General features: G+C 42.0%; 1 protein-coding gene across 1 annotated transcript in view; it reads right to left on the reverse strand.

The window, feature by feature from the left end:
* Positions 1-24,543, reverse strand: part of LOC127431765 (rab effector MyRIP-like) — a 203,654-nt gene that overhangs the window by 34,034 nt on the left and 145,077 nt on the right. Inside the window, exon 3 of the mRNA XM_051682301.1 lies at positions 5,095-5,231. Within this exon, the coding sequence (XP_051538261.1) occupies positions 5,095-5,231 (137 nt within the window). The remainder of the gene's footprint in view (positions 1-5,094; positions 5,232-24,543) is intronic.

Genomic DNA, 24,543 nt, shown 5'->3' on the forward strand with positions numbered 1-24,543 from the left:
AAAATCTAGAAATAGTGCGTATATGTGTGTCTGAAAAACTGATAATGACATAGCGGGTCACTGCAACACCAGGGGCAGTAAGTGACCTGAGTAACACATACACACACACACACACACACACACACACACACGTTTACTTGGCTTTCTAAATGGGGACTTGCCCTAACCCACACCCTCACAATCCCCCCCCCCCCCCCAAAACTATACAGTACACACACAGACACACACAAACCACAAAAATAAACAGAATTTTGGAAACCATTCAAAGCACTTTTTCAGCATATACATACACAACACATTCTCTATTTCTATCTATATTACACACACACAGTTTTTTTAGGGTATGAATGAGTCATATTCCCTACACCTCACAGACACTTCATAAGCAGACACACACATCGAGGACACAGGGAAATGTAATGATAACTTATACATACATCTTAAAGACAGGCCAACTGTGAGCTCTGAGGTTGTTAATCAATGGTATATGCTCCTGTTGAAGCTATCAGTCTGCATTATTTAAACTTCTCTTTTTAAAATTCGACAGTTTTAATTTCTGTGAAGAACTACACTACCCATGAATCCTGAAGAGTAATATCCACCAATTAGAGGATCCCGGCACACAAACCGCAGCAAAACAGCCTGACAGTGACCACCTACTTCCATGACGCACTGCGAATGACGCAATCGAGTCGGTCTCCCTACACTCTCAATACTTGTATATTAGTAAACGCATATCTATCAATTCTGCAATACCGTATACTTTAACTATTTTGTTTCTGTGTTTATAATCCTATACTTATAATTAACAACTTTAAATCAATAGTTTTCAACTTTTCCATTGTTTTTAATTCGATTATGTAATTCGCAATGCTTCATGGGATTGTAGTTACACAATCGTGTACCTTTGTCTTTTTGTCAGATTTTCAAATACTTTTTTGCTTCAAATCAAAGTTTGTAATGTTCTGATTCAACCAAAAGCAAGATAAAGCAAGATGGCTGTAAAAATGGGCAGGCACTGTTGCGCTAATAGTATGAAAGCAATCCAGCCTAAACTGCAGAAGCACACCACTATTTAATTAGTGGTTTACTATTACTATTTAATTATTATGTTTCTAAATGGTTGTCTGTTGCTAAACAACTAGTGTGAAATGTTGCTTGATCCAGGGTTAAAAGAGCCCTTAATTGGGTTTAAATTATGTTAACTCAGGGTTAAGTGCAGTGTGAAAAGCCCTATTGAGGAATCAAACCAGGTGTGAAACAGTGTAAGGACTTATCAGCTGCTTTGGTATGTGAAAACGTCTGCCAAGAAAATAAATGTAAATCAGAAGGTTGTTTAGTAAACATTATTAAATGAAGCTGTATTGCCATTCTGTGAACACAATCATAATGTGTTGTAAAGTGACTCAATATGTTAATTCTACTGTGATGTTCAGGAGGTGTTGAATATGGTTTATGTTGTCTGACAAAATAATTTATATACTCCAGTGATGTATGCAGAACTCCCTCTCTCTCTCACTCTCTCTCTCTCTCTCTCTCTCTCTCTACTGTACATCGACAATCAGCATACAGTCCGGACGCTCTAACAAATGTAGTTTGCAGTGTAGATGTCAAAGTGATATACCCTTTTATTGCTAATATTTTACTATGAATCCTCTCTCTTGAACAATTTATGCATCTCTCGGGGTGCAGTAAAAGTGTTGTGTTATAAAGACACAGTCCATTTGACAGCCATAGTCTTGACACACTCTGAGATCAGTTCAGTGTTTCTTATTTAACTTGATCTGTTTGCTTTTCAAGGACAGAGATACAACCAAGCAGGCCTGGATACAAACACACATGCATACACTTCCAGGCTAGTTGACCTATAACTATACACAGATGAAAAGAAAGAAAGAAAGAAAAAACAAGCTCTCTTAAACAGATTAACCTGTACAAGGATGTCAACCCTCATGACACACATGAAAAGGTCAAGCACACAAACACAAATACACAAACATATGTTTGTTTTTCAATCGTGGTGGTGACTTCCATTGACATCTTTTGTTTTTATACTGAGCTAATGATATTTTCTATCCCTTTCCTAAACCTAAACCTCACACAAACCTTTTTGAACTTTTACATTTTCATTGAGACATTATTTAGTATGTTTATTAAGCTTTATTCCTCATGGGGTCTGTTGTCATAAGGACCAGAGTACAACTATAAAGGAGTAAGTCACTGATCATTTATGAGGAAGGGGAAGTTATTTAATCTTTACGTCATTCTCAACACACATTCAATGGCCTGGTATGGCAGCTCACTGACTCATGTTGGATAATCCTTATTCTCATTTCAAATGAAAGCCTAGCATCAAGTAATCCTATTTCCTCCGACCGAGAGAGATAAAGAGAGATGAAAGGTATATGGGGGTGTAGCCTGATGGTTAGGGGATTATTTGATTTTACGCTACACTACACATGAAACATTTCAGTGGCAAGCTTCAAGTACAATTACTACTGCACTGTTAGCACTTTTATCCCATGCACTTCTAACAATACTATAGTGTGGACCAACTATTCTAGTATAGGACAGCACTATTAGCGCACTGATACTAACATCCCAGCATCTCTCTTAGCATTAGTGTAAGAATGGCACCATTGCAAATGCAAGTCTTGCAGCTTTTGTCCTGTTACCACCTACAGTAAATGGCCATCCCATAAGAATCTGTAGATATTTGTACATAACGTTTATATGTACAATATCACACAATATCAACGAATTTACAGCATCTAAAATGTAAGCATTTTTACATCTGTTCAGCTTTAGAGATGTTTAAATCTTTACAAATTCACTGACAGCTGGTCAAAACTGAAATCTTTACTGAAAATGTATGTGTGTGTTGTTGAAATTGTTCCGAAACTTCAGATTCTTTGAACCCCTTCCGATTCTTTGAACCCCATTCTTTGAGGATTCATAATTTTTTTTTACATCAGATGTACAGTAAAAGGTTTTACATAAATTTTGAACGTTTCAGTGTTTATGCAAACATTTGAAATTGTACATGTGATAGAACCACAAACTTACAGTACTTACAACTACTCATGAGATCGTGATAGATTGATATATTGGCTAGGCTGATAAATCAGCTGATATTTGGCCATTTTGAGATTATCGGCATCAGCCGATAACCATGTCCACTTTATATTGGTATATTAATGTACATTATTAGTGGTCGACCGATATGGGTTTCTTAATAGCCGATGCCGATATCTAGGAAGCAGGGTGGCCGAAGGAGGCTGCAGTGGGCACAGGCTCACCAAAACTAGACAGTTAAAGACTAGGAAAAATGTAGCATGGTCTGATGAATCTCAATTTTTGCTTAGGCACACAGATGATAGGGTCAGAATTTGTCTTCAACGGCATGAGTCCATGGACCCAACCTGCCTTGTGTCAACAGTCCAGGCTGGGGGCGGTAATGTAATGGTGTGGGGAATGCTTTCTTTGCATTTACCCATCTTCTAATTGCTATTTCAAGCATGATAATGCACCAATTCACAAAGCAAAATTCGTCTCAAACTGGTTTCATGAACATGACAATGAGTTCATTGTTTTTCAGTGGTCTTCTTAATCACCGGATCTGAATCCAGTAGAACACCTTTGGGATGTGGTAGAACAGGAGATGGGCAGCATGAATGTGCAGCTGACAAATCTGCAGAAATTGCATGATGCAATTATGTCAACATGGTCCAGAATCTCAAAGGAATGTTTCCAACATCTTGTGGAATCCATGCCACGAAGCACTGAGGCTGTTTTGAGAGCAAAAGAAGGCCCTAACCAGTTTTAGTATAATGTTTCTAATAAATTGTTCAGTGAGGGTATATACTCTATCTATCTATCTATCTATCTATCTATACAGTGTATATATATATATATATATATATATATATATATATATATATAGTGAGTTGTGCGTGGATGCCACAGAGAATAGCGTGAAGCCTCCACACGTGCTATGTCTCTGCGGTAACGCGCTCAATAAGACACGTGATAACGCGGAGGCAACTGAGATTCATCCTCCGCCACCTGGATTGAGGCGAGTCACTACGCCGGGGTGGAAGCATCATGTTTTGGGGGTGCTTCGCTGCAGGAGGGACTGGCGCACTTCACAAAATAGAATGCATCATGAGGAAGGAAAATATGTGGATATATTGAAGCAACATCTCAAGACATCAGCCATGAAGTTATAGCTCGGTTGCAAATGAGTCTTCCAAATGGACAATGACCCCAAGCATACCTCCAAAGTTGTGGCAAAATGGCTTAAGGACAACAAAGTCAAAGTATTGGAGTGGCCATCACAAAGCCCTGACCTCAGTCCGAAAGAAAATTTGTGGGCAGAACTGAAAAAGCATGTGCGAGCAAGGAGGCCTACAAACCTGACTCTGTTACACCAGTTCTGTCTGGAGGAATGGGCCAAAATTCCAGCAACTTATTGTGAGAAGCTTGTGGAAGGCTACCTAAAATATTTGACCTAAGTAAAAAAATTAAAAGCAATGATACCAAATACTAACAAAGTGTATGTAAACTTCTGACCCACTGGGAATGTGAAATAAATATATAAAAAATATAAAAGCTGAAATAAATCATTCTCTCTACAATTATTCTGACATTTCACATGCTTAAAATAAAGTAGTGATCCTAACTGACCTAAGACAGGGAATGTTTTCTATGATTAAATGTCATTAATTGAGAAAAACTGAGTTTAAAGGTATTTGGCTAAGATGTATTTAAACTTCTGACTTCAACTGTATATATTTATACAGTATATATATATATATATATATATATATATATATATATATATATATTAGTACTTACTGCATATTACACTTATTATATACAGTATAATAATATACTATTAAAACAAATATAATTATGCAACACTAACATTTAATATTTGCATGTTTACTATTACTATTGTATTATTATAGTGTAATAACATAAATATGTATGTAATATAATAACATAGTTTATGGCAGGCTATTGGGCTGCAAATAGTCACCCTTCTATAAGTATACACACACACCATGCCATGTGTGTATGTGTTTGTGGTACCTGGTAACTCTGATAATGCTCCACTTTCGATGATGTGCTTCCTGTAGAGGGTCTTGAGCACTTTGGCACTGCCGAATCTTTTAAAGCGACTCTTCACGTTATTGTAGTACCATTCCAGAGACTGGGTTCTTAAGAGCCTACACACACACAAATAAAGTGGATTGATGTTAAATTAAACCCATACTAAAGTCAGGTTAACTGCACTGTAGATACAAATAGACACAACAATACAATACTAGGAAGGCTTGTCTTACACTGCCTCACATTCATAATATAATTACAAGAGAAAAGTAATTTAATGTCTTTATGTATTTTCTTCAGTAGATGCTATGACAACAAATTGGCCCTTTAAAGCAAATTTCTCATCAAATCCTTGTGTGCAGAGTTCATTCATCTGTACAGTTTTTGGATGTGAATGTCAATGAGTTCCTATTTGAGCAAACAGAATTTTTGAGACAGGTGTGTGTGTGTGTGTGTGTGTGTGTGTGTTCATGTTTGTGCACAGTGGCACCAAAAATTATTAGGATACTTTTGAACATTGAAGTGACACTTAAAAATGTATGAATGTAAATGCATTACATAAAAAGAAATAAAAAATAAAAAATCAAGTGGCATCTGCAAATGTAACTTTTCTGAGCCATTTGTAAAATTACTTTTAACCAACAGGTATCAGTCTCATTTTAAGTGGTTGTATGTGTCCAAGCAGAGTGACTACAAGTGTTCCACTATTTTTGACAAGCAGAAAGTGTTTAAATACCTTGTCTTAATTTTGAACAATATATCTATTGTTTTATCATTTGAAACCTAATAAAGTTCTTTTTTTTTTTTTTTTTTTTTTTACTTTTTGCTTAAATGTTTTGCTACAGTCTATTTGGGTATTTGCATGTATGCATGTGTGATTTTGTGTATTTGTGTGTGGTTACATTCTGTTTATCCAGCAAGGGCTTGAAAAGCCAAAAATGTGCAAAATAAAGCATAATTTTGATTACTGACTATGATGTGAAATCAATGCTCTACAGGGGTTTTCAAAGTCTTGGACAGTAAGTTTATTACAACAATTGTGTAGTCATTATAACTATTGTGCCATCACTGCCCTATGACACAGAACACAGCCTTTTCACAACCATAATTAAAAGATGAAGTATGTAATTTCTGTGACACCAGCGCCACCGAACAGAATTGGAAAAATAAACACTGTTTTCAAAACTGCTTTCTGAATACTCCCCTCGCCTGCAGTTTGTAATGTCCGAGGTTGTTACCCCTCCTACCAATCACCAGAGGGAGCCCTCTCTCGAATACTAACTCTGTACCGTTTCTTCTTTGGTGACTTCCTGTTTTGAACTATATAAATACCATGCTGTTCCATTGTTCATTGCAAAGTATTGCCAGTTTACCTTGCCTTACCAAGCGTTTTTCCATTGCCACTGCTGATTGTTCTCTTGTTGTGACCATTGCCTGTTTTCCTGGATTTACTGCTTTTGGAGACCCCTTTGTTTTCTTTGCCTTGTTGGACTGTCTTTTTCGTTTATTGGATTGTACCGCCTGCTTAACAACTACCTCTATTTGCCTGCCGATTTGGATTGTTTGCTTGTGTACTTTAATAAACTTCCTGCACATGGATCCTAACACCGTCTCCATGGCCAGTAAATTACACAGTTGTTGAAACAGTCAGATAATCCCACCCCAATTCATGCCATTGGAGTAATGTTGTTGGGGTGGTTCTAAGCGGGTCTCTCCATATTTACAGTTTTCGAGAAAATTAACCTATGAATGGCTTACTTATAGCTGTCTCTGCGTATAAAGCTGGGATAGAAGAAAGTATTATAACACCTAAAATGTTACATGCTTTACCTTTAATGTCTGCTAGAGTAAGACAACTATTGTTCCGTCATTACTATTACAACTATTGCGGTGCCATTTCTCCAAGACAATTGGAGTAGAACACTGCTTTAATTCATTTTTAAAAGTGGTGATGAGCACTTGTTACCTTAAGGATCTATTTCTATAGTACCTTAATTAACCTTTAAAAAAATTACTTTGTTAGTGTTACCTAATGTGTACAGGTAAATTCAGTTCCCTATCTGTCACTCACTCGACATTGTGTCGATGTAGTGACACTAGGGGTCACTCTTGGGAGCCCGAGACACCTCTAGTCTTTGATAAAATACCAGCATATCACTCCCCTGGACATACGGGTATAAAAGGAGCTGGTATGCAACCACTCATTTAGATTTTCTCTTCGGAGCAGAACGGTCGATGTTTACTGAGCTGACTGTTCATTCACCTCTGCTGGATCTCATTTCAGTGGCTTCTCCCTCCTCTGCACTGGTGCACTGCAGAGAATGCCCCTGGGCGCTTCGGCAGAAATAAGAGAGTATATTTTTCTAAAAGAGTATATTTCTCTAAAAGAGCGGCACACACGGAACATCTTTTTAAAGACGCATCTTTTTAAAGATGCCTTTCTGTTTGTGTGTTATTCCTGGTTGCGGTCATTATCTCTCAACTTCTGACGGTCACTTTCTTGTCTGGGCATGACCCATGCGGAGACAGCGTTCGTGGATGGATCATGTACTCATTGCGAGAACATGACCATGGCAACGTTGCGGTCCCCAGTGGCACCCCGCCTCGGTCCTTCTACCTACGGGTATGAGGCCAGCGCAGCTAGCACTGGGGGCGATTTGGGAACCCCAATGGGACCAACTCTTCCGGGTAGCCCCCCACGGACCTCCCATTCCCCAGTACGCTCGTCTGCCCTGATCGGGCTTCCAGATGAGTCTGCCAGCTCGTCTCACTGTGAGTTCAACCTCTTGTTCGGAGCCAGCAAAGCTGATGAGCTCTCGAGCACAGCATCGGAGAGCAGGCTCATCCAGTCGGACGCGGAAGCCTCAGCTGGGCTCATCCCCTCGGGTGTGGTCGCCCAGTCACAGGCTGACACGGAAATGACGGACATGTTTTCCCGGGCAGCCGCGAGTGTCGGGCTAGAGTGGAACCCTCCGCTCTCCCCTGAACCCTTGCAGCTCGATGATTGGTTCCTGGGCTCGCGGCGCCGCTCAAAGCAGCCACGCCCTGCTCCAGTTCCTTTCTTCCCGGAAATGCACGAGGAGCTGACAAGGTCATGGGAGGCACCTTTCACTGCCCGGTCCCGATCTGTCAGCTCCCCCGCCCTCACTACACTCGATGGTGGGGTGGCCAGGGGCTATTTGGCGATTCCCCGGTGGATAAGGCGCTCACAGTGCACCTATGCATGCAGAGCACCGCCACCTGGCGTGGGCACCCAAAGCTCCCGTCCAAGGCCTGTAGGTTTACGTTGTCCCTGATGGCCAAAGCCTACAGTGCTGCTGGACATGTCGCCTCCGCCCTGCACGACATGGCTCTCCTGCAAGTCCACCAAGGAACTGCGTGAGGGTAGTTCCGCCCCAGATTTGATGCAGGAGCTGCTCTCGGCGACCGACCGCACTCTCCGGGCGACGAAGGTCATGGCGCGGTCTCTTGGGCGGGCAATGTCCACCTTGGTGGTCCAGGAGCGCCACCTTTGGCTCAACCTGGTCGAGATGGGTGAGGCCAACAAGGCAAGGTTCCTTGCTGCCCCCATTTCCCAGGTTGGCCTATTCGGCGACACTGTCGAGGACATCGCCCAGCAGTTCTCGACGGTGAAGCAGCAGACGGAGGCTATCCGGCACATCCTGCCCCGGCGTGGCTCAAGATCCCGCACCCCGCCTGCTCGTCGCCAAGGGCGTCCCCCTGCGGTGACTGCACCGGCTCCGCTGCAGCCCGCCCCTTCGGTCGGCCCCGGCGTGGAGCCCACCGCAGGAAGCAGACGCCACCTGTCACATGGCCGGCCGCCAAGAACCCCACGAAAGGCTTCGAAGCGCCCCTGAGACGGGTGACTAAGGACAATGAAACCCACTGCCTTGAAGCTGGTAAGCAGACCACTCCATCCCCCAGTGGAGGGCCGGGAGGAGAATCTTTTGTTGCCTTTTCATTTAATTTTGCCGCATGCCCAAGTGGCTGCGGTACCCAACAGTTCAACAAAAGAGCGGTTTCCTCGTTCCCTGGGTCGCATACCCGGTGTGCACGGCCGTCATCATGACCACTGTCCACCATTCCATTTTGGCAGGTTTGGCACTACAGCAGCGGTCTCCCAGCCCCTGCACGCCCAGCTGTGGCACAAATCCACCCCTGATGTGACAGTCTCCACGGGTCACGAGGACAGGCCTCTTTCTCCCCTGTCCCAGGCTGTTCCGGGGGTGGTCACAAGGAGCCAGGTAAGTGCTTCGATGTCCCTGAACTCAGCATGGCCACAACATGGCGTGGCATCTCGGGCTCTGCCCCGCTGCGAGGCCCCACCTGCCGGTACGTCCGACGAGATTGTCCCCTTGGTTCCCCTTGTCCGGAACTTGGATGCATGGCTTGCGCTTTCCAATCCGTCGCGATGGCTGATCCGGACTGTCCGACTCGGCTACGTGATTCAGTTCGCCAGGTGTCCACCCAGGTTCAGCGGCATCCACTTCACCTCGGTGAAGGAGAACATTGCTACCTTGCGCGCGGAGATCGCTACCCTCCTACAGAAGGATGTGATAGAGCCTGTCCCTCTGGCTGAGATGAAGAAGGGGTTTTACAGCCCCTACTTCATTGTACCAAAAAATGGCGGTGGGTTGTGGCCAATCTTGGACCTGCGAGTACTGAACCAGGCTTTACACAGACTCCCATTCAAGATGCTGACGCAAAAACTGGCGAGCGTCCGGCATCAAGATTGGTTCGCGCAGGTAGACCTGAAGGACACGTACTTCCACATCTCGATTCTACCTCGACACAGACCCTTCCTGCGGTTTGCATTCGAGGGTCGGGTGTATCAGTACAAGGTCCTCCCTTTCGGCCTGTCTTTCACGTCTTCACGAAGGTCGCAGAGGCAGCCCTTGCCCTGTTAAAGGAAGTAGGCATTCGCATCCTCAACTATCTTGATGATTGGCTAATCCTAGCTCACTCTTGGGATGTGTTGTATGCACACAGGGACCTGGTGCTCTCGCGCCTCAGCCGACTAAGGCTTCGGGTCAACTGGGAAAAGAGCAAGCTCCTCCCGGTTCAGAGCATCTATTTTCTCGGTTTGGAGTTGGACTTAGTCTTGTTGACGGCGCGCCTCACGAACGAGCGTGCACAGTCAGTGCTGACCTGTTTGAAGGCGTTCAGACAGAAAACAGCGTTTCCACTGAAACTCTTTCAGAGGCTCCTGGGGCATATGGCATCCTCAGCGGTGGCCACTCCGCTCTGGTTGATGCATATGAGACCGCTTCAGCACTGGCTTCAGACTCGAATCCCAAGATGGGCATGGCGCCATGGGACACATTGCGTGGCCATCACGCCGATCTGTCACTGCCTCTTCAGCCCTTGGACCGGCCTCACATTTCTACGGGCAGGCATTCCCCTAGAGCAGGTCTCCAGGTGCGTTGTGGTTACGACAGACGCCACCAAAACGGGCTGGGGCGACTGTATGCAACAGGCACGCAGCTGCCGGCTTATGGACGGGCCCACAGCTGCGTTGGCACATCAACCGCCTGGAGATGCTGGCAATTCTGCTTACCCTGCGGAGGTTTCGGCTGTTGATCCAGGGCAAGCATGTGTTAGTTCGGACAGACAACACGGCAATGGCAGCATATGTCAACCTTCAAGGTGGTCTGCGCTCCCGTTGTATGTCACAACTTGCCATCTCCTCCTCTGGAGTTAGCAGAACCTCAAGTCGCTGCGAGCCACTCACATCCCGGGCGACCTCAACACTGCAGCGGACGCACTGTTACAGCAGGTTACCCTCAGGGGAGAGTTGAGACTCCACCCTCAGGTGGTCCAGCTGATTTGGAGTCGATTCGGGCAGGCACAGGTTCATGGTTCTCGGACCTCACGCTCCTCGCGATAGCCCCCCCCGGCAAATTCCCCTGAGGAAGGACCTTCTTTCTCAGGGACGGGGCACCATCTGGCACCCACGACCAGACCTCTGGAATCTCCATGTCTGGCCCCTGGACGGGACGTGGAAGACTTAAGCGGACTACCACCTGCGGTGGTAGACATGATCATTCAGGCTAGGGCCCCCTCTACGAGGTGCCTGCATGCCTTTAAGTGGAGTCTGTTCGCTAAGTGGTGTTCTTCCCGACGCAAAGACCCCCAGAGATGTGCAGTCAGATCGGTGCTTTCCTTCCTTCAGGAGAGGTTGGAAGGGAAGCTGTCCCCCTCCACCTTGAAGGTGTATGTAGCCGCTATAGCGGCACACCACGACACAGTGGACGGTAAGTCCTTAGGGAAGCACGACCTGATCATCAGGTTCCTGAGAGGCGCAAGGAGGTTGAATCCCTTCAGACCACGCCTCGTTCCCTCATGGGACCTCTCTGTAGTTCTTCAGGGTCTACAGAGAGCCCCCTTTGAGCCCTTGCAGTCAGCTGAGCTTAAGGCACTCTCTTTGAAGACTGCCCTCCTGACTGCGCTCACTTCCATCAAGAGGGTAGGAGACCTCCAAGCATTCTCTGTCAGCGAAACATGCCTGAAGTTCAGTCTAGGCTACTCTCATGTGATCCTGAGACCCCGACCGGGCTATGTGACCAAAGTTCCCACGACCCCTTTTAGGGACCAGGTGGTGAACCTGCAAGCACTGCACCAGGAGGAGGCAGACCCATCCTTGACGTTGCTGTGTTGGGTGTGCGCTTTACGCATCTATTTGGGTCACCCGCAGAGCTGTAGAGTCTCTGAGCAGCTCTTCGTCTGCTTTGGTGGACAGCGGAAAGGAAGCGCTGTCTCCAAGCAGAGGATCGGCCCACTGGATCATTGATGCCATAACTATGGAATATCCCACCCAGGACATGCCGCCCCCCGGTAGGGCTATGAGCCCATTCTACCAGGGGTGTACTGGTCTCCTGGGCCTTGACCAGTGGTGCCTCTGTAACAGACATTTGCAGAGCAGCAGGCTGGGCAACACCCAACACCTTTGCGAGGTTCTACAATCTCTGGGTGGAACCGGTTTCATCCCGTGTAGTGGCACGCAGGTAAGTCCGGGACAGCTGGCTGGGTGTATCGCTTGCGCATAGCGCCTTTCACCTCCCCTGAGCTGAAGACGTGTGCCGTTGACTCCCAGTAGTGTTCACTGGTTGATTTCCTCTGAGCCCTGTGGCAGACGAGTTTGCAGAGAAACTCGCTGCTGGCTCAGTACACGTGCTAACTAAGCCCTGTACTGAGGTAGGTGCTCCGCATGTGGTGGTTCCCCGTAGGTAACCCCATGCGACGTATATCTTCTGCTAATTCGTTTCCCTGTTGGTAAACTGTGTCTTCCTTGGGCAGAGGCCCCTCTGCCCCAGTCATCATGCTTGTAGAAACTCCTCCCCCACAGGGTAGGACCTACCATGGAACTTCTCCACATGGCATACTTCCGACAAAGCTCGGCAAGACCATGTGATGTATTTCCACTCAAAATACCCCCCCCCTTGGGTGGGGTGTGGTCTCTGCGGTGTATTCCCCTTGGGAGTGGCCCCAGTCGGTTAATTCCTTTTTTTGGGGGGAGAGGAATAAAAAGGGGATAAGAGGCCACGACTGGGCTAGCCTGTCTCTATCTTTTGGGTAGTCGACTTGTCCCCAAAGGGCCATTCAACACTCATAACAGTGTTGGGAGAGGTTACGTGTCGGCCTGGTGTACTGGCTATGAGGCACACAGTGGTCTACCCATCACACACTGCCAGTTCACGTAACACAGTTCAGTCAGTTGCGGCGTTTCGTATAGGGACCCTTAGTGTCACTACATCGACACAACGTCAAGTGAGTGACAGATAGGGAATGTCCTGGTTACTTTCGTAACCTCCATTCCCTGATGGAGGGAATGAGGCATTGTATCCCTCCTGCCACAACGCTGAACTACCCGCTGAAATGGCCGGGACCTTGTCTCGGCTCCTCAGCACAAAACCTGAATGAGTGGTTGCATACCAGCTCCTTTTATACCCGTATGTCCGGGGGAGTGGTATGCAAATACCACTTGCCAATTTTCTTTGGCCTTTTATCCAAGACCAGAGGTGTCTCGGGCTCCCAAGAGTGACCCTTAGTGTCACTACATCGACATGTCTCATTCCCTCCATCAGGGAATGGAGGTTACACAAGTAACCAGGATGTCATTTTAATAATTTATTTGAATAATGTTTGAATGATTTGAATAAAACCAGTTAATTTAGATAGTTATCATATGAAGCACAATTTGTTACATGACAAAGTAAAAAGTTTTTTTTTTTTTTTAACAGTACAACTATGTAGTCATTTTCTGTGAAGAATAAACATGATTTTAATCATACTGGCATGTATTTAAAGTGCCATACAAAGTGTCTCTTCCAATACCAAAATCCAGTTAGGCTTGGCTGGGTACAAGAGAAAGAGATAGATAGTGAGACAGACTGAGAGACTAAGAGATTGAAGGCTTTCCCAAAACTCATATTTATTTGTGAGGACTTCCCCCTCCTTCTCATCTAAATAAGATCTGAATGAAATCTGTGCTGGGAATTAAAATGCTCATCTGTGAGTCAACCAAGCTCCCCTCCACTTCCCTTAGCAAGCAAAACCATTACCATAATTGAATTTCTGAAGCTTTAATGAATAGAACTTGTGTCCATTGGGCAACATGAGTGAAGGAGAGAGGAGAGAGATGGATGAAGAGACAGAGAAGAACACAAAATCACAAGACTGAATTAATGTTTTTCTTTCTGTGTATTACAGAGCAGAGCTCACAAAATTGTTCATAAGAAAAAAATACCTCACACTGCAGGCTTTTGTTCAAGCAGAGTGAGAAATAAGCTTTTCGCTGTGGTTGCATATAAAAAACTCCTGTAATAACACTTTTAGTGAACTCTGACTTACTGATTTCATTCGTTCAGACAAAGTAATATACAGTGGGGTCCAAAAGCTGACTCCCTATTGAAAATCTGAAATAATAAAAATCTAATGTAAACCAGCAAATAAACAAAGTTTTAATATTTTGAAAAAATAAAAAAGAAGTGCTATTACGTAAAATTAATATTTATGATTCTGCACTATTTCTATGTCACTAATCAAATAAGCAAATTTGTGACATTGACCATGTTAACTTCTCCGTTCAAAAGGTCAGATTTCCCTGATGCTTTTAGATTTTTCTCATATAATGCTGAGATAGCATAGATCATTAGGCTTTGCACATATTGTCCATGCAATCTTAAGTGCATTCAAATATTAAGAAACTATCAAATTCATGTTCATTTTTCATATCTTGTTTTCACTCAAATTTTTATGCTGATAAAATTTTTTGAAAAACTAAGATAAGAAAAATGCAAAATAGAAACATTTTCACAAGTGGACTTAGACTTTTGAAGCCTGTAAATGTTTATCTCTGGCTTCAAGTGTAAATTTAAGAGAATATTACATATTTATATCCTATTATATCTAGGTACACATAATATGGTTTAGTATTTAGTAGGGATGCAATGATATACAGTTGTGCTCAAAAGTTTGCATACCCTTGGAGAATTGGTAATATATGTACCATTTTTAAAGAAAACATGAGTGAGCAGGCAAAACACATTTATTTTATTTCTTATGGGATTCATATTCAACTGTAGGTTATAACAGAATGGCACAATCATAAAACAAAACATGGCAACAATGAAAAAAATGAAATGACCCCTGTTCAAAAGTCTGCATACCCTTAGCTCTTAATACTGTGTATTGCCCCCTTTAGCATCAATGACAGCGTGCAGTATTTTGTAATAGTTGTCTATGAGGCCCCAAATTCTTGCAGGTGGTATAGCTGCCCATTCGTCTTGGCAAAATGCCTCCAGGTCATGCAAAGCTTTTGGTCGTCCTGCATGAACCGCACGTTTGAGATCTCCCCAGAGTGGCTCGATGATATTAAGGTCAGGAGACTGTGATGGCGAACCCAGAACCTTCACCTTTTTCTGCTGTAACCACTGGAGGGTCAACTTGGCCTTGTGCTTAGGGTCATTGTCATGCTGGAAAGTCCAAGAGCGTCCCATGCGCAACTTTCATGCAGAAGAATGCAAATTGTTTGCCAGTATTTTCTGATAACATGCTGCATTCATCTTGTCATCAATTTTCACAAGATTCCCCATGCCTTTAGAGCTCACACACCCCCAAAACATCAGTGAGCCACCACCTTGCTTCACAGTGGGGATGGTATTCTTTTCACTATAGGCCTTGTTGACCCCTCTCCAAACATAGCGCTTATGGTTGTAACCATAAAGCTCTATTTTGGTCTCGTCACTCCAAATTACAGTGTGCCAGAAGCTGTGAGGCGTGTCAAGGTGTTGTCGGGCATATTGTAACTGGGCTTTTTTGTGTCATTGGTGCAGTAAAGGCTTCTTTCTGGCAACTCAACCATGCAGCTCAGTTTTGTTCAAGTATCGTCGTATTGTACTCCTTGAAACAACCACACGGTCTTTTTCCAGAGCAGCCTGTATTTCTCCTGAAGTTACCTGTGGGTTTTTCTTTGTATCCCGAACAATTCTTCTGGCAGTTGTGGCTGAAATCTTTCTTGATCTACCTGACCTTGGCTTGGTATCAAGAGATCCTCAAATTTTCCACTTCTTGATAAGTGATTGAACAGTACTGACTGGCATTTTCAAGGCTTTGGATATCTTTTTATATCCTTTTCCATCTTTATAAAGTTCCATTACCTTGTTACGCAGGTCTTTTGACAGTTCTTTTCTGCTCCCCATGGCTCAGTATCTAGCCTGCTCAGTGCATCCACGTGAGAGCTAACAAACTCATTGACTATTTATGCACAAACACTAATTGCAATTTAAAAAGCCACAGGTGTGGGAAATTAACCTTTAATTGCCATTTAAACCTGTGTGTTTCACCTTGTGTGTCTGTAACAAGGCCAAACATTCAAGGGTATGTAAACTTTTGATCAGGGCCATTTGGGTGATTTCTGCTATCATTACGATTTAAAAAGGAGCCAAACAACTATGTGATAATAAATAGCTTCATATGATCACTATCCTTAAATAAAAGACATGATCAGTCATATTTTCAAAATCAATGCCAAAATTTCACAATTTCTGCCAGGGTATGCAAACTTTTGAGCACAGCTGTAAACATTTTTGCCAATACGATAACGATTTTAACAAAAAACTACTGGACGATCTGATATTTTGCCACTTACCATATTTTGTAACCAGATCACTGTTTTGCTCGGAAATTATGTTTTAAAAATGTACAAAGAGGTAAAAAAGCTTTTTATTATTCAAAAAATAAGTAATTTCAATTAAACATGGATGGTGTGTCACATCACGTCATCCTTATGTTCCCCCAAGGACTCTTATTTTGAAAAGACTATTATTTTGAAGTTTTTTATCTCCCTCTTATGTCTGTCTTCCTGTTCTTTGCCCTAATTGTATCCCAGGTGTTCCTAGTCTCCTTGTTATCCCATGTGTATATATACCCTCTTGTTCCTTGTTCCATTGTTGGTTCTTGTTTGTATGTAGAGTGTTAGTTGCCAGCTTTTTGTTACCTTCTTTGTATGTTAACCTCCTTTGTTGTATCCTCTTCTTTTGTTCAAATTCAAGTTCTGCATTTGGATCCTCACTCTCTCGTCTCTTCCCTGCACAAACCGTGACAGAAGAACCGACCCACATTATGCATCCAGCAGAACAGATTGAGTGGCTTTCCCAAGGGTCCACTCCTGCGGCGGAGTATTGTTTTATTTTTTGGAAATTGGCTGCTCAATTGGACTGGCATGAGAGATCCCTCAGGACCATGTTTTGGATGGGACTTAATGGCCCTGTGAGGAAGCTGATTCCTTTGGACTGTGATTGTCTGCCACTTAAGGATTTTATCGATAACATCATAAGGGCTGACCTTCTGCTCTCTACTCCTGTGGTCACTTCCTCCTGAGCTGCATATTACTCCGCCCCCTGTGGCTCTGCCTCCTGAGACTCCATCCCCTGAGCCTCCTGCGGTTCCGCTCCCTGAGCCTCATACTGCTCCGCCCCCTGCCGCTCCGCTCCCTGAGTCTCCAGCGGCCCGCCCCGGAGATTCCTATATGACACTCTGCCTTGTCGGGCCCTGTTCCACAGCCCAGGCATCCAAGGCCTCCAGACCCTGCTCCCTTCCTGGAGCCATCTCCCTGATACCTCCTCCAAGGCCTCCAGACACGCTCCCTTCCTGGAGCCGCCTCCCTGGCCACCGGACCCCACCCCCTTCATGGAACCGCGTCCCCGGCTGCCAGACCTCACTCCCTTCCTGGAGCCATATCCCAGGCCTCTGGACCCAGCTCCCTTCCTGAAGCCATTTCCCTGGTCATCGGCTCCACCCTGGTCCCTTGGTCTATGCATGTCTCTGGGCACTCCACCGGCTCCGCCATGGACTATTGTCATTTTCTTTGTTTTGGGCTTCAGGAGCCGCCCTTTAAGGGAGGGTTCTGTCACGTGATTCTTATGTTTTCCCTTATGTTAAAAGTTTGAAGAGACTCTTATTTTGAAGTTCTGTATCTTTCTCTTATGTCTGTCTTCCTATCCATTGCCCTAATTGTGTACCAGGTGTTCCTTGTCTCCTTATTATCCCATGTGTGTATATACCCTCTTGTTCCTTTGTCGGTTCTTGTTTGTATGTAGAGTATTAGTTGCCAGCATACTGCTGTTGAGTTTGTTACCTTCTTTGTATGTTTACCTCATTCCTTGCATCCTCTTTTGTTCAAATGAAAATTCTGCATTTGGATCCTCACTCTCTTATCTCTTCCCTGCACAAACTATGACAACATGACAGGCCAAAATTTTAAAGAGCCACAATGAAAGATAAATGGAAGGTAAAAAAAGTAACAAAGCCTGATGATTGATGTAAAAAACAATTATTTTGCACTTCTAAGACACTTTTGCACTTCTGTTTTTGCAGTTCAAAGCAATAGAACTCACAATTTTACATGGTTGTACTGTATATTAGAGGTCGACCAATTTTTGGATTTTGCAGATACCGATTACTAAGGTGGAGGAAAAGGCCAATAACTGATTTATCAGCTGATGGTTTTTTTTTTTTAAATTGATTTATAGAATGATAAAAATATTCATAGTCTTTCCTTACTATGAAGGGAACAGACATTGCAGCTACAAGAGTCCAAAATGAATAGAATCCCCAAAACAGTTAATTGAACAAATTCTAATAACAACCAGAAAAATTTGGTTTATAACTTTTAACTTTAAACAAGCCTGAAACACACGGGGACTAAAATTTTGAAATGACAGGGACTTCGCTCCATTACAATGCTCTATATGTAAGTATATACCAAATGAATCTTTTTTTATAGACAATATATTCACAAGATGAAGTTTTGTATTTATATATTTCACCAGATGGGGTTTATTGACAAGGAATGAAAAAAATGTGTAATTTAAAAATAAATATTTATAAAAAAAATAAATATTTTTCTGGTAATCGATAGTTCCAAAAAGCAAATATCGGCACCGATTAATTGGTAAAACTGCTATATCGGTCTACCTTGACTGTATATAATAGAACATCACAAATTCATATTACGCATATGTTGGGCAATTCCATGGAAATTCCACAACTACATAATGGAAAAATAAAAAGCTATCAAATGAACAAACACTCTTTTAAGTTCTATTGTGATATAATGGGTAATGCCATACACACCACTAGAGGGCGCCACTTGCTTACACAATGCTGACCGAAGCGCTGGCTGAATCGCTGAATGCAGTCTAATTTTAAGTTTTCAAGGTTTAGTAATCGCACAAGACCATATTGTGAGCTTAATCAATCGTGAAGCCTTAAATGGATAACATACCAATGTCAAAGTTTAATGGTTTCAAACCATTTTGGATGGTTTTACCTCATCATGTATAAGTAAGTGCAATTTTCACAACTGTCACATCAGTAATGATGGTTTTTCGAGAACGAGAATGATAAAAAATTTAATTTAACATGTTCTTAGGAGTGCCGACCCTATCCATTTTTTCTGGATTGTGCATTTGAATTCACAGAGTTTTAACAAAGTGTGATGACAATTAATTATAAATAAACCATCTGTTTCGATTTGCCGATTGTTCAAATTTGGTCAATAATTGACGGTTAAATATCGATGGCCGATACATCGGTGCATCCCTCGTATTTAGCATCTTTATGACTCTCTTTTAGAATAAAGATGTTGACTTTTAGATCTAAAAACCACATTTGCAGCTATTTCTGCTGTAAATTACATTATGATAGCTGATGTGAACTAATGAAGGATAAGTCTACCACAGAGAGAGCATTCCCACAATACTTTTCTGTTCAGATGTTCATTTTAGTAATAAAGTACCCGCCTCACACTGACAAATAATCTATGTCCTCCCCTCTAAAGTTATCCTGCATCAAAATGAAGTTCACAAAGAGTGTGAAATAGACCGTATTGTAGGGCTTTACTGGTTGTTTAGATCAGTGTTACTATCAGAAATAATTAATAATTATTTCTGTAGTTATTAATTAATATTTAAATTAATCAAATGAATCTAACTCATTAAAACCTCATATGGGACTCCAGTAAATGTAGTGTGCTACGTTTAGGAGCAAGTTTGGTTATTAGCAATAATTAATAATTATCAAAGATAATTATTAATTATTAAAATCAATAGAACATTGATGAGAATCAATGTTAGCTTTTTTAAATCCTTTAAATCAACAATTATCAAAGATAATCGTTAATTGTTAACGTCGATGAAACATTAATTAAAATTAACACTAGCTTATTGATCATTCAAATTCAATCATCAAAGATAATTATCAATTATCAAAAATCAATAGAATATTAATAAGGATTAACATTGACGGGGCACCACCCTGAAATCAGGGACTAATAACCAAATATTAAAACAGTCTCAATATTAGATTGTTTTCTTAGGAAAATCGACATCCGAAGAATATCGATTTTCCGGAAAAAACAATGAATGAAGGTTTGAATCCGAGCACTGACATCCCGTCAGCATGACACAGGCGTATGCAAAACAAACCAAAACTCTTCTATTTATAATATAAACAAAGTTTATTTATGCAGTAATATCAATTAATAATTAATACAATGCAGTCAATAAACTTCCGACTTACAACTACAAACTAAACAGTGATATGATTAGACGTGGAAATAAAATAATCCTATAACACATAAGGTGTGTGTATGTGGGTGTGGGTGTGTGGTTAGTACGAGAGAGAGAGAGAGAGAAGTGACATCCCTAAAGCCGATTTCGCGATAGTGGGAGAGAAAGCAGCTCTCAGTTTATCACTCAGAGACGCGGTTTTGCGAGCGGGGCTCGTAAAAGTCCCGCGTTATTTGACTCTTTAATGGATGAACTCAGTTGCTGTCTCACCCGTGATGGCGTAACTGCACAACAATCCAATTTGGTTGGACCACAATACAGCAAAACAAATTTGTGATAATTAATACCCTGAGTATTAATAATGAGTGGACATGGCGGTCCGTAAACTGTACAAGCAAAAACCTTGAAACACAAGAATAACACACTATAACATTCTATCTCTGCCCAGACGTAAACCTCTTACTTGAATCGCATGAGGACACAGGTAGAATGTGTTTTCCTCCGTCCTTTAACTCTGACCCGTTTCCTTGAGGCTCGGGTGATGACGGGAGGCCGTTTCCTCGCTCTGTCGGCGGGCGGTACGGCTGTTGATTCTCTGCGGGCTGGCGGAGAACTCAGAAATGTCGACTTGATTGAAGATGGAAGAGAAATCTTTTATCTCTTCACTTCTGTAGGCAAATGAATGAAGATGCTAATTGCTCGGCGGTCTCCTTCGGATCCGTTAGAGTGTTCGGTTGAACACAGAGTAATCTCAACTTGTCCAGCGAGATGGAGATTGTATGGCCACAGTTTCAAGTCTGACGTTACTTCCTTGTGCCACGAGGTTGCACATGAGAGCAGCGAAGAGCTGCGTCCACACGCTGCAAACAAAGTCGCTGGAAGCAAATCCCGGAAGCATTTCAGAGGTATTTCAACTCCTGATGATGTCACGTTTGAGGGATGTTCTGTTGTGTGCCTCATCCAATAGGAGTTGAGAGTTCGATCCTTTAGTGAGCAAGGCTTCATGGGATTTGTAGTCTGTTTTGGACTCCCTTTGTTTGATTTTGGCGCAATTTTTATCAGTAAGATTTACGACTTGGAAGGTGGGGGCTTGAGTTAGGTTTTTACGACTGTATTAGGCCTGCCTTTGTCTTCTATCTGAATACATGAGGCCCAACAGTATTCATATTTAAATTACATTTATGATGGCACACACTTTACACTGATTTTATCTGATTTGTCCACACTAAGAGTGGTGAGGTGAAAATGGAAAATCAAAAAGTTAAATGGAAACATCTTTAACTGGCCTTGAACTGTGAACTGCATCTCAATAACAATAAATGTGTCCTAACATTTTGCAACACGATTTGAATCAAAAGAGGCTCTGATGACTTTTTTAAACAGTGATCTATTTTATAAAAAACAAAATCTGTATTTTAACAACACTAACACAAATGATGGGGGTACTACCATGGTTTTACAGACATGGTACTACTACTTTTTTATATAGTACCCACACACACACACACACACACACATTTTTGTTCCATGCTCTAAAGGGTGAATGTTCCATCATTGCAGCAACATTTCTGGCAACTCGTTGCGCTCTAACAGGCACAGAGATGAATTTGGCAATGGAGACTCATGTAGCATTTGCTTTGCTTTAATTTGCATGTGGGATATGGATATCCAATATACATATTCAAAATCTATCCACGTGATCTGTTTATTTTACAAAGGAAAAGGGTTAGGTTTGTCTCGCAGTGTATTTAGGGCATGACTGTACAAACGTGAACCTTTTTATTCTGGCTACTGGAAATGGCTGATTCTTTGTTAACTGCTTATTTAACTGCATACAAAGTTCAAAGCAACCAATCGATTAAAATGTGTTCTTTGTTTAATATAACTTGATATTGTTAGTCATATGCATCATTCATAATATCTCAAATACATAAATGTTTACAGTCTGTCTGGAACCCCTGCCCTCATTTTAGCCATAAGCAATCACTCTGCTGCTCTAAACATAGTTCGCACTATGAACTAAACAAGGATTTTCAGCCTTAAATAGAATGTGACATGCAAAAATGTAGTCACATGACATTTTTAATTTAAACCTGTGTACATGCAAGAACTGATTGATATGATTTTTACAAGTGTTTGTGCCACCCAGGGCTAAAACTACAGCTACAGTATTCTTTACGGGAGACAGAAAATGAAGGTCTATTTTTAGTGTGAGATAGGGTGGCTGTAATATATATATAACAGAACAACAGCATATGAGGGCTTAGGGTGGATCGCAGATGGGTTTCATCTCTGTCCTCTTAAGGAGTACAAAACTATTGGAATTACATACACCACTTCCCCAACAGACACACAAATACATAGACACACACCACAAGTGCGCCTCAATTCACCCGAAGGCCACTAAGATTGAATAGAGGCCCAAATACATCCTGCCCAGAGTATGTAAGTGGAGTGGAGCGGCAACAATTTCCCCTCCACGCTCAAAGCATTTTTTTTTCGGGCCAATTTGGTTGCTTAGGAGACCTGGCTGGAGACACTCAGCACACCCTGGATTCAAACTCAGGACTCAAGGGGTGGTAGTCAGCGTCTTTACTCGCTGAGCTACGCAGGTCCCCCTCAAAGCATTCTTTAATCACTCCGCTCCAGCTCCAATCTGGGGTGTCCATTTCCTGCTCCTTGCTTGCTCCGTGCTCCTGAATGAGAGAAACCCCGCACCGTGTTCGCTCCATAGCAAAATTAGTGCCTAACTACCTCTCCACTGTAAAGTTATTTCCGTATGCTTTTAAATATCACAACCTTCCATGCAGAAGATGTATAAACTGAAAAATAAATACACAATACTAGAAGAAAAGCTAGTGTGCTTTATTGGAACAATAACATTAGCCCAAGACTAAATTAAATAACTTTTATAGCTTATTTTTGAAACATGTCGGCAGCATTCTCTGGGTTTGATCAATTAAATAAATTTCTAGATGAAACAAAACCCCCAAAAACATTAAATTAAAAATATAAATTACCAAACGAAAAAAAAAAAAAAAAAAAAAAGAATTACCAGAACAAAAACAAAACATTAAGTTAAATCAAATTAATAAATTATCAAAAAAACAAAAAACAAAACAAAAAAAATATATAATTCTATGAATGAAAAAATTACATTCTCAGAATGTTCTACACTTTTTTTTTTTTAATCAAAACTAGATAAGACTATCAAAACTATATGCCTAATGCAGAGTACAATTTTAGAAATACTAGCTTTTTATTTTTGTAAAGATTTAAAATTTACCTCTCACTGTTCGAGGTTGCTGAGCTTCTTCATCTGCAAATGTATAATGCATAAATTAGCCTACGGCACTAAAATAAATTTAGATGACAATCGATTAAATTCAAACTACGAAATATTAACATATTGATTAGTTCAGTTGGTGTTTTAGGTCATTATAAGTTCAATTCTATTTAAAGGCGGGACATAATAGCCTAGTTAAGATTACGATGCATTTGATTAGAATGATGATATAATTACTCTAAATATTTAATAAGGTATATATATATATATATATATATATATATATATATATATATATATATATATATATATATATATTACTGACCTTTAGATTTTCTCTCCACATGTGAACGGATTATCATCGTGTTTTCTGGACATGTCTTTTAGGTTTTCACAACAAACCTCTAATCGTGGCAACCACCTCCCCACTCATGTTCTCCTTCGCTGTCCTGTCATTAATTTTCAATATACGCCAGTTGATGTAGGAATAAAGAGATGAGACACAAGCATGTAGTTAAGTCAAGCTTTACCGCAAGCTTAACTCAATAATAGGGAGCGTGAACACAGAAAGCGAAAGTAACATTCTTTCTGATTATATCAGAAATTCCATTTTCCTTCATGCCAATAGTGTTTAACACTGCGTAACATGGTGAATTATTGCATTAAGGGCCATTAACAGGTGTTGTGCCCATGATGGAGCATTAGTGGAGCGCTCTTGAAGCGAGAGAAAACAATGACGCTCCGATTTTTTCAAAACCCGCTCCTTGCTCCAGGAAAAATCATGCCACTCCTCGCTCCGCTTCCACTCCGCTCCGCTCACATACTCTGATACTGACAACACACATACAGTACACAGAGGCAAAATTGTAAAACACTCTCTCTGGTTCTGTCTCTTTCCAAAGCATGATGAATGACACTCCCATCCCTCTTATGGCATATGTCACACCATCTTCAAACATGACATCTGTCATATGAAAAAACATGGCACCTGTGCAATAAAGCCCATCTAAGACTGAAATATAACAGCTTTCCCATGACAGCATAAGAGCAAAGCTTGATGGAATGGGAAAA

This window comes from Myxocyprinus asiaticus, chromosome 41 (genome assembly GCF_019703515.2).
Source record: "Myxocyprinus asiaticus isolate MX2 ecotype Aquarium Trade chromosome 41, UBuf_Myxa_2, whole genome shotgun sequence".
NCBI classification, from domain to species: domain Eukaryota; kingdom Metazoa; phylum Chordata; class Actinopteri; order Cypriniformes; family Catostomidae; genus Myxocyprinus; species Myxocyprinus asiaticus.